This window comes from Gavialis gangeticus, unplaced genomic scaffold (genome assembly GCF_001723915.1).
Source record: "Gavialis gangeticus isolate Ggan-Ray unplaced genomic scaffold, GavGan_comp1, whole genome shotgun sequence".
NCBI lineage: Eukaryota > Metazoa > Chordata > Crocodylia > Gavialidae > Gavialis > Gavialis gangeticus.
The window spans coordinates 1,984,937-1,996,557 of NW_017729031.1; the positions used below are offsets into that span (position 1 = coordinate 1,984,937).

Here is an 11,621-nt window from a genome sequence, read left to right on the forward strand (position 1 = left end):
GTGCTCGTTTGTTTGCTGCATTTTTTTGTTTTGTTTTCAGGGTTTTTTGTTTTGTTTTTGGGGTTGGTTTGGTTTTTTGTGGGGGTTTTTTTGGCGGGAGGGGGTGGGCATTGTGTTTGTGTTCATTTTGTTTCTGAAAGTTAGTTCTTTCTTAAGACAGATAAATGTCATATTGGAGTGTTCAAGTGCTGCCACCTGGTGGAATACTCAAAGTTTCCAATGCTAGGGAACAAGAATAAGAAGTTTCAGAGTTTAAATGTTCAGGTTTAAATGTGCATTTTACCTTTTGATCTCTTCAATTCTGAATAGTTTAAAAAAAGCTTTGCATGGAAAAAAATCCAGGTTCTAAATCTCTCTTTCAAAACATAAGGGATTCATAAAACAAATTTTGATCTGTGATATGAGACAACAATAATTACTTATGGGGAGGTGTCCTATCTCTGATTAGTCAAGTGACATTTACAGCACTGTGCTGTTCTGGTAATCTTTAATGAAAAGGTACAGAGCAAAGGGTTTCTCTTTTAAAAGTAAATGCTGTATTTTTACTTTCTAGTAAGTGTACAGGGCCTGAAGAATCTTAAATTTGGTAACAGCCTGAGAAGTGAAATTTGTACCCTTTAGAAGGAAATCCTCCTATGAGACAGAGTGTTCTAAAGCAGGAAGTGGATAAAAGGTTATTTGAGATGGTGACAAATAAAGGATTAAGGGAACAAAAGCTAAGCTAAGACAGGACAGGGCATTAAAAGAATTTGAGTGGAATTTTATAACAGAGAGTATCTAGCATGCTATTGGCAGCTCCCCAAGGCCAGCAGTACAGCTCATAATAAATGTTGCTCACTTTTTCAAATACAAGAAAAAAGGTCATTTAGAGGAAAACAATGCAGTGGGTGCAACTTCCAACTGAAGAAGTAGCGATAGAATAACAATGTTAAAATTGAATATATCGACTATAGAGAATTTTGAGCTTTTTTGTTTTTGTTTTCTTCTGTATTCCCACACCAAGGGTTGCAGTAGAAAATAGCTGTATATAGTTTGTATTGTCCCTTTCCCTTCTTGGGTATGTCCTGACAAGCGTGCATGTGCAGTTTGTGGCACCTCAGACTGCTTTGATGCGCCACAAACTGCATGTGGCACGTGCACCTGTGCACCATGCTGCTAATTTGTAGTGCAGCAGTTTTGTGTTTTTTTTTGTTGACACTGGGAGGATCCCAGTGTAAAAAAAAAACTCCAAAAAACATGCTGCTGAAAATAGTGGTGTGGTGCATGTGGCAGCAGTGTGCATCACCAGAAAAGGAGCCTGGCTGGCCAGTGGCTGGCTTGGCACTGCTGCTGCCCTAGGAGGCCCTCAGGACCTACTCCACCTGTATCGTTTTGCTGTGCGCTAGGGCGTGCGTGTAGGGGTGTGCCTGGGAACAAATAGCAGTGGCGTAAATGTGTGCTGCTAGTATTTGTCCCGTGGGAAATGTGCATGTTCATTAGTAAATGCCCCTTAAGTGTAACTTGTTATCTTGGAATGCAAGCTCCTCAGGAATCTGTCTACTTCTGTACTATGGTTATCAGACCATGGTCACAATGCTACTCTTTTATAAATAATAACTGATAAATAAGTAAGAAGTGTGTGTGTTTCATGAATACATACATACATGTCCATTGTTTCTCAATTGTTTCTCTTCTTGTTTTCCATTTAAACAGGACTTACTGGATCATTCCTGTACATCTGGCAGTGGCTCTGGTCTTCCTTTCCTGGTGCAAAGAACAGTGGCTCGTCAGATTACACTTGTAGAATGTGTAGGTCAGTAAAGCTCTTGTTTGTATTTCTCATGAAGCCTTGTAGCTATATGCTGTGCTGAGTGAGCCACAGCTTCTCTTCTAAACATCCCTCTTCTTTCTCAGTTGAGCTTAATCTTCTGGGTAGAATTTTCCAGCTTCAGCCCTCTGGGGAATTTTTTTTTTTTTTTTTTCAAGAAAGGTTGATGAAAGATTCACTTCAAACCAATGTTTGAGAGATGATGAATATACTCATTACAACAGAATTTGGGAGAAACTTTATCTTAGATCAATCAGCTGAAGCTAGAAAGTTCAAACTTGGCTAATTCTGCTGATCACCTTGAAAGTCAAGCAAATTAGATGTGAAGGAAATCAAGTTAAACTCATTTTTGTCAGGTTTGTAGGGTTTGAAATTGTTAATGTGTGAAGCAGAAATTTCTTGTGCAGGTGTTCAATTTAGTAAGTAGAGTTATTTGGCTGTTAGATGGGCTAATTTAAGTTAGTAAACGTTGGTGATGTTAAGCCCAGTAGTTTAATTTTTAATTTGCATTTTTAATAGAGGTCATGACTGTCTGGCATCAGAAAGTCAAAAACTCAAAAATTACATAGGTTTGGAGCTGTTTCAAAAGGGGTGGGAATATGGGGGCACGCTTGCTCCAAGCTGGGGAGCAGCTGCTATGTTCTAATAGTTGTATTGTGGACAAGCTGGGAATGATACAAATGCAGCAAAGCAGCTCCTGCTTTAATGCTGCTCCATTCAGTTTAAAGTTCATTCTAACACGCAGTATTTTAGAAGCTTGCCTCACAATAGCCACCCCTTCATTTGATGTGAGAGAAAACATTTTAATTAGAGGTGCACCGATATGTCAGTCCGATATCAGATTGGCGCCAATATAAAGAAAATTTATCATATTGGAAATTGGCCTGGTGTGGCTGATAATTTGGTTGATAAATGCCTGTGCATGTGCACAGCTGCAGTGCAGCACGTAGGCAGCAAGGAGCATAGCCTGGCAGCTTGGAGAGCTGCATGCAGCTGGTAAGTCTGGTGTGGTAGAAGGGGAGGGGGGAGGGAAAGTGTGTGGGGGGCAGATCAAGGCTGCTCGTGGTGAAGGAGAGAGTGGGGCAGGGGCTGGAGCAGACACTTCACAGCCATGGTGCAGGACAGAGCTGCAGCTTGTCCCAGGGTGTGGAGCAGCTCCTGCTGCTGCGTGCATCCCAGGAGGGTATGGGATGGGGCATGTGCTCCCAAATCTGTGCAGGGGGATGGGGTGAGCTGCAGATGCAGACTGGCTGGGGCTGCACTCAGCTCTCCTTGGTGTGTGGGGGCTGTGCTCGGCGCGGGTGGCAGTGGTGCTGGGAGGGGGCTATGAGGGGGCTAGGGCAAAATTTGGGGTGGCTGCAGCCCCCCCACCATAATCCTCTCCCAGTGCTGCCCCAGCCTGCCCTGAGCACAGCCCTGGCTCAACCACTGCTATGTGCCAAGAAGAGCCCGGTGTGGCCCCAGCCCACAGCTGCAACCCCCTTCCACCCTGCTATCGGTATCAACCCCCAAAATCTGTATCAGTGCACCCTTAATTTTAATTCTACAAATTTGCAATTTCTTGCATACCAAAATAGTTGAGCAGTAACTACAGAAGAATTCTAAATTTTTCAGCTTTTATAGCTTAACTTGTCTGTGTCATGTTGCAATTTGCTCCCTGGAACAGGGAGTTAGGAGTTCCTGGTTTGCAATTCAGCTGTTGTTCTTTCATTTCATACATTTTATTTGAATAGCTGATGCCCCATATTGAGGCTTTTGCAGAGAGGAATAACATTGGTATTATCTTTTCCTAACTCTTCAGCTAATTTGTTAAATTTAACACTGCATAAATGCTTGGTTTAGTTTTATCTTAGTTTCTCTTTGTAGAACATTATGATTCAGATTTTGTATGCTAAACATTGAAATAGTCTTAACTTTAAAAAATGCATTTTGGCTTTCAGCTTAATCTTTGCATGTGAAACTGAGCCACGATGAGCCAGATCCAAAAAAAAGATCTGTGCCCCTGAAGTGAAACTTGGGTAGAAATGTAGGCACTGAAGTCCAAAACTGAGATCCTGAAACTGTCTGAACAAATCCTGCCTAGCCCTAGACATGCCTAAACTCTGCCCACCATTGGGAGGTGCCTACTTTGTGACTAAGTGTCTAGAGTTGCTCATCTACCCTCAAGTCTGAATGGCATAATACCTAGTGCATGTATAAGGTCACCTAGCAACTAGAAGATGGACATCCCCCTCCTCATGGGTGGTGGGTTAGGTATGCCACTGGGATGTGAAAGATCTGGGTTTGAATCTCCACCAGCTAAGGAGCCAGTTGAATACGTGTCTCCTCTATATTTGGGAATACTCTTAAACACTGAGCTGTTACATACAAGGGTTAGAGGGCAAGTATTTAAAAAGTTTTGGTGTTAAACTTGAAGGCATCTAAGTAATTTATTAGACCTCTTAATTCTACTTGATTGCTTGAATTAGAAAAAGTTCTTTTTTTTTTTTCTTCCCTTCAACAGTCTTTTAGTTCTGTCTTGCCAGCAGACAGTATTTTGTAGTCAACAAGTACACAGGTCTCTGAACTGATCTTAGCCCAGTGGTAGACAAAATCTGGCCCACAGAGATTTTATCCAGCCCATGGTGGGTCCCTCAGTTGTGCCTGGCCCAGGTGCCATCTGACCCGTGGCACATCCTGCTGCCCACAGGCATGCAGCAGGGCTGGGGCAGCTCTATAGCTGGACTCCAGCTTCTGGCAGCCCTGATGGTGGTGGCTTCTAGCTGCTGCTGGCCCTGGCTCAAGCCTCATGGAGACCAGCCAGGACACGCGTGGGTGGGCCCAAACCCTAGGCCAAGCGTGCAGTCCCAGCCCACCCCACGCAGGGGGGTTGGGGTTCCTGGAGCGCTTGCTCTGGACCCTCCTGCCCTGGCCATGATGAGCGGCTCTGGAAGTGTCCGGGCAGAAGCTGCTGCTGGGCACATGAAAAGAAGTGGGACCTGGTGGCAGGTGCAGCTGCCTCCCCCTTGCTATTGCAGACCCTTCTTGCTGGCACTGCCTGGAGCCCATGCTGGGGCTGCCCTGCAGCTCCTTCATGGCACTGCTGCCACCAGTGCTGCTTCTTGGCTGTCCTGGGCTCCTGCATTCAGTGGGGCAAGGTGGGTAGGAGCCACAGGGCAGCCCTGGTATGGGCTCTGGGTGGTGGCAGCAGCAAGAAGGGCCCAGCAGCAGCAAGGGGAGGCAGCTGCACCCACCATTAGGTCCCACTTTTTTCCTGCATTCAGCATCAGCTTCTGCCCAGCTGCCCTTGCTCATTGTAGCCTGGGCAGGTGGGTCTGGAGTGGGTGCTGCAGGGACCCTGTCCCCCCTGAGTGGAGCAGTCACAGCAAGAAGACCCCTGCAGCAATGAGGGGGAGGTGGCTGTGTCCACTGCCAGGTCCCACTTTTTCTTGGTGCCCAGTAGTATCTTCTGCCCAGATGCTTCCATCTGCACTTGGGGCACCATCACCATCTGGGGAGCAGGCCCTCCTTGGGTAGAAGGGTGGCGTGGAGGCAGCACTGGTGGTGGCCGTGCTGAGGCTGTCTCATGCCCACACCAGCTCCCACCTGTCCCCGTCCCACATAAGGAGGTTTGGTAAGTTGTTGTGGGGGGGAGGGGTGCTGACCCATCCCACAACAGTTTTCCAAAACTCCCTATGTGACCCACAGTCCCAAATAATTGCCCCACCCCATCTTAACCCCTGATGCTTGTAAATTTTGCCTTTCTTTCTGGTTGCAAGAGCAGGGCAGGCCAGTAAGGTGAAAGGGGAGAGAATGGAGTAATATTGTTACAGAAACGAGAGCCTTCCAGAACTATGGAAGTGTGTGGCCCATGTTTGTGAACAAGGGAGCTGGGCTGAAACTCTGTGATATTCCTGTAGGGGTCCCAACAGGGAATTTGCAGAGCCAGAAGAAAGGAGGCTAGGCAGTTCTTGATATCTTTTGGTGCCTGCCTGATCCAGAGCAGCTCCAGGGGTTAGCAGGCCTCCAGTATAACTCTAGCTGGGACACGTCAGGCAATTAGCTATAATAACTACGGCGCTCTTCACTGTAGCCCATCATTAGCAAATCTAAACTAGAATTTACAATAGGGTCCTCAGCCTTACAGTTGCCTATGACACTTTCTGCACTAAGGAATTCTCATACGGTTGTGTAGGGGCCATCTAGTGCTAATATATGCAATTCCAGCCCTTTTAAGCTGGTGCCAGGAGCATCCCCAGAGTCTGAACTGTGGCATTAAAATCTTGGCTTTGACTTGGCTGAGTCACCATACCTCTCTCTGCCTTGTTTTCTCATCTGTAAAAACAGGATACTGTTTTTCTCAGGGAAGGTGCTGAGGTTTAATTAATTTATCATAACAGCATAATTGGCTTTGTGGTGCCATATGAAGATTAAGAGTTGTTACCCTAAATAATCTGTTTGTTTTTTGGGAAAATGGTTTCCTGAGGATAGAGGGGTCTGGACTCTGGGCCAGGTGGGATTGCTTGTCCCAGTGCCATTCTGCCTTTGATTTTAACATTCTCATCCTTAATTCTGTAAGCCGCTGGAACGGCACATAAAAACAACTCTTATGTCAGTGGGGCTGTATCTAGCATAACAGGGATATTATACCCCTTAGACTATAGAAAGCTTAGTTAGCCCCTTTCTGTCCCCTTCCCCACCACAGACCTCATCAGTTGATGGGATGTCATGTCATATAGTTAGCTAGGTGCAGGGTGCCAAAAGTCCCAGCCCTGCTAGGTCGCACAGCTGTATTGAGTCCCTTTGCCCCTCTCCTCCCTCTCTCCTTTATAATCCACCTGCAGAGGCCTTGTTGCTTTGTCTCTGTACTTCCTCCTACCACAACAGTCTGTGACCTACTTCTTTGACTCTTCATGCCAGAGCTCTTTCCCATCCCAACACTCACTCACTCCTGAATTCCAAAGTGAAAACAAGTGGGCAGTTTAATGCAGCACTTTTTTGGTGTCTAATTTTAGTGGGAATCTGTTAAATCTGCTTTTAGCAGATGTCCACATCTGAAACATCTAGTTCTGCATGTAGTGATTTATCTGGTACCAGTATTTCTATAGAGGAACTCAGAGATCATGTTCCGATGAGGATGGTAGGTCATTACCTGAAATTCAAGGTTTTTTTTTAACTAGGGTAGGTAAAATATTCTGAACACAAGAATACAGCAAATTATAGAGCTCATGGAGCCCTACAGATGTGATATGTTTTCCTTTTGGTTACTATCCAGGACAGTAGCAAAATTCCCTATTGTTTTATATATATATGTTTTCTTTTTAAGCACAAAGGAGGAACATTAAGATCACTTGCTAAAAGGAAAGACAATATTTTAATGTTCTGCTTTTTAAAAATGGTACTCATGTTTTGAGTTTAAATACTAATATGTATATTTAAAAAGCAGAACATTAAAATATTGTCTTTCCTTTCAGTAAGTGATCCTAATGTTCCTCCTTTGTGCTTAAAAAGAAAACTAGAAGCTAAATTTATTTGTTTTCCTTCTCTACAGCAAAAGAAGAAAACAGGAAATTCTGTGGCCTGTGTATATGTGGTATGTCAGATTTAGATGTTCATGATGGTCTTCTGGGCCTTAAAATTTATAAATCTGTGACTAGATCTGAATCAGTCTCCCCTATCTTTTTGTTATTTTAGATTTTTACTTCATTGGCTGCTGTACTGTAGTAGCTAGGGGACCTCAATAAGAACTAGAACAAGAAGAAAATAAATGAGGTTATTCATTCCCTGCACCAGCAGACAGACAGTTCTGGGGCCTTCTTTTTGTATTTAGCACTGGCTATGCAGATTAGCTGGGACCTAATAAATTAAATTCAACTGTCTAAGACCGAATTGGATTCCTGTATTCATTAGCTGCCTAATGAAGATCCAGAAGTTGGTTAGTTAGCTTCTTTCTGATACCACAGGATTTATCTAAAACCAGTTTTGATTCCAGAAATGATTGGTTTGATTATGAGTACAGTTGTATCAACATTAAAGGTGACTTATACTATTCTAACTATTCTCTTTAAGGTGGTAAAGAGTTTTAGTAATTTTAAAAATGATCCCCTAACCAAAATAACTATCAATAAACCAGGCCTTAATCTGTTTTCACTTGAATACACTTGCAGTTGATTCGTATGTGCCAGAAAAGAGCCATAAACAGTGTAGGAATGGAGGACAGAATTCAGAGATGGGTAGTTGCCAAAGTCAACAGGTTGTATTGCACTGAGATTAAGGCTACGGATTTTAAACAGCTAGCAGTCAGAAGCCTGGCATGTGGGCTGTGCTTCACTGTTGATTTATGAATGGCTTGATGCATTGTCCTGAGCAGATCGTGTGGGCAAATTTCTGCTTCCAGTACACAAGTTGTTTGGGTACCATTTTGGTGTTCTACAGAAATTCTGAACAATTCCTCAGCCAATCAGTTCTCTTCATATGTTGGATGTATATTTTTAAAAGCCCAGTTCCCCAAGATATTTTCCTTCTACATTTGGGATATTCATATTTTTAGCATTAACTGTAATGATAATTCATTTATCCTAAGAATTAAAAATAGAAAAATGTGTCCTGTACGCTAAGCATGTTGCTTTTTATTGGCTGAGTGAAGTGGCTCTATAAGGGTGGTGGCATTCCTGGGTGTTTGTAATGCTCTAATTTCAAAATGCTGGGTGTGATATGTTGCAGAATTCCAGGGGGTGTTCTAAATACCAGTGGATTATATCCCTCTTGGTCTTGGCACTGATTAAAACATCAGTGAAGCCTGAATTGGAGGAAAATTGGGGACAAAAGGCTGCTAATGTTGGAGGTTGAGTTGTCTTTCTACCTCCCCTACTGCTTCCTTACATATATCAGAAGTAGCAACTTTGCTTGTTCTATAGCGATGGTCTCTCTACAGTCTGTAGCCTGAACTGTGTAATAAAAATCAAAGAGCTTTGTAGGGATGGGAGTGGAAGCAGGAGGGTGGATGGGGGGAAATAAGAATCAGGGCCCTGAAGAAGATGGGAGTGGGCAGTGGGGAGGGAGAGGGTGACTAAAGTAGAGGCAAGGACATAGAAGGGGAAGAGAGTTGGAGATGACGGTGATAAGCACGGATCTTGGTTTTCTTCAAATTTAAAAAAAAATCCCTAATTTTGGGATTTAAGGTAACCCCAAATCCACATTTTCTGTGATTTTTAAATGACCCCCCTCTCTCTCTTTCGACAGAGGTGTTTCATTTTAATCATGGAAAAATGTGGATTTGGGGTTAATATTTTTAACTAAAAATTGGGAATTGGGCTTGGCCAGCTGCTCCTTGCTGCCTGGTGAGCTCTTGCGGTTGTTCTCTTTGGAGACCGTTAAGGAGCTCAGTGCCTGGCCTGGCTCAGCCTCCATCATCGTGCTGCCCAGCTTCTTGGTGCCCTTGGTCAGCTCCAGGAGCTGCTGGGGCAAGCCCATGCCATGCATGTCACTGCAAGGGCCGGGTCCAGGGTCAGCCTGGGCACTCCTCTCCAGCAGGTGAATGGGCCGCCATGCAGGAGCTGCTCCCCCAGCTGCATGGACACACACCTGAGCCCTTTCCCCGTCTCCTGTACCTGCCCCTGTAGCCTGGGTCCCTTTTCTCAGCAGGGCTCATGTCCAGGAGATGCAGTCACTGCAATCTCTTTCTGCTCTGCTCTGTGCATGCCTCCATCTGGGCTTGGGGCTGGTTTCACTCCACTTTCTCCCCCTGATCTGGCCATTTCTCCTGGGCTGCCTCAGGCAAAACCCCCACCCTGGGCTGGGAAGGCACAGAGGGATTTCTCCCTGGCTGGGAAGGAGGTTCTTGGGGGTCTCGGGTGGTGCTGAGCCACGAGCAGGGGTAAAAGCCGGACAGACTCCATGCCAGTGTGTGTAGGGAGACGGGGGGTTTAATTCCCCTTTCTCTTCCCCCCTTCACCTGAGGCGCTGCCTGGGCTGCCAGCTAGCCACTCCCCACCACTGCTCAGGGACAAGACTGGCAGGGCTGCTTCCTCCTCCAGACATACCCTGGCTACGGTCTCTGCAGGCCAGGGTGGGGGTTTAAACCCTTCCCTAGTCATACTGAGCAGCCTGCCAGGTCCTGGCTATGCCCCTCGCTCCCCCAGCTCAGCTGCCCTTCAGTTTCCCAGCCACTATGGAAGGGAGAGCTCATTTCTAGCTGCAGGTATGTAGCTTCATTTCTGGAATCAAAAGTGAATGTCTGTCTATTCACTTATTTCTTGGTTCAAGCTATGCAGGTTAGACTATTCTGCAAAGATTGAATCAATTCAGGCTCAGGCTTTTTGAATGTCTATACTTAGCTGTTGTCATTTAGAATTTAAGTATACATCTTCTTCAGATTCATACAACAAAATTTAGCCTTCTTAAGCATCTTGATAGTGCATCCAGTGTTGTACTGAAAGTTATTTCCACACCAAAATTGATGTTCACTTGAGTTCATGGGTTTTGGATAGACTTAAAAATAGTCTGCAAGGCTGTGAAATAGGAGTTACATTACCAGGAGCAGCTAACAGACAGCAGGATTTAAGAAAAAGGGATAACTTGTTTAGTGAAATCTCAGAACCATAAAAAAGGAGAGGGGGTCATTAACACCAGTGGAATCAAGAGTTTAGAAGGAATCAGGTAGATTATAATGAGCCATGAAGTCAGGTGACTCCCTCACTGCTTCCTAAATAGAAGTGCTGCTGCCACTATCAGGTAGTTGTTTTTAAACTTTGGGTGGACCAGAAATCAGAGGAGGGTTGCAATATCACCCCCCTGCCCCCCCTCCCCGATTTATCTCTGCTTCTCAGCTTTGCCCCTAAGAGTTTTATTATGATTGCCAGGCATTATGGTAGAAAACAGCCCTCAGCAGGATTCAAATATGAAGAGTGTAATGTCCTCAGGGAGCAGATTAAAAAGAGTGTTTGTGCACAGAAACCAGTGTGGGGAAAGGGAGTAGAGACAGCTGTGGCAGAAGTGGACAAGCACTATGGATAGTTAGATATGTGTATAAGAAAGATGCCTTATCCTTACGTTACTGTGAGAGATTGTGTTGGCTTTAACTATACATGTGTATATGTATTGCAACCTTCATATTGTGTTAATATGTACTTATGAATTGCATTAATTTATGCAGCATTTGAGAGCAAGTGAGCAGTGCACAGCAGGCAGTGTTGTGTATTGAATTTGTAAATGGATAATTTCACCTGGGATACTTGTTACAGTTCATTCTTATTAGTAGAGACTGCTGGTCAAAATTACCTGAATTGCTTGTTTTTGCCAGGAAAAGGCCGATATGGAGAGGTCTGGAGAGGGCAGTGGCAAGGAGAAAATGTTGCAGTGAAGATCTTTTCTTCCCGAGATGAAAAATCCTGGTTCCGGGAAACTGAATTGTACAACACTGTATTACTGCGGCATGAAAATATTTTAGGTAAGTATATAAAGCTAGCCAATTGTCCATCAGGAATGACAGGGGTGGCGGGGGTGTGCAGGGATGGAGTCCCATGGTTTCCCCCCTCCTGTCTGGGCCTGTTCTCCGTTTACCTCCTGCTGCTTGGGGTCTGGGCCTGCCCCCGCCCCTCTCTGCCGAAGTGGCAGGGGGGGGGGAGAGGGGGAGGAGTGGGCCCAGGCCCGATGCAGGGGAGGACTGGGCCTGAGGATGGGGACAAGTTGGCCTGCTGTGGCAGGGGGAGTATCAGGCCCGGGCCAACCCAGCAGTGGCGGGGGAATGGGAGGAGTGGGCTTGAACCTGACAGGGTGGTGGCAGGAGGAGGGGGGTGGGGGAGGAGTGGGCCCAGGCCCAAGCCCAAGCGGGGGA

General features: G+C 45.3%; 1 protein-coding gene across 8 annotated transcripts in view; it reads left to right on the forward strand.

Annotated features, from left to right (window-relative positions):
- The window catches only part of ACVR1 (activin A receptor type 1), a 190,378-nt gene that overhangs the window by 114,615 nt on the left and 64,142 nt on the right, over nt 1-11,621 (forward strand). For all 8 annotated transcript variants that reach the window (XM_019522374.1, XM_019522375.1, XM_019522379.1 and 5 more), the window contains 2 exons: nt 1,693-1,792; nt 11,088-11,234. In XM_019522374.1, coding sequence (XP_019377919.1) covers nt 1,693-1,792; nt 11,088-11,234 — 247 coding nt within the window. The remainder of the gene's footprint in view (nt 1-1,692; nt 1,793-11,087; nt 11,235-11,621) is intronic.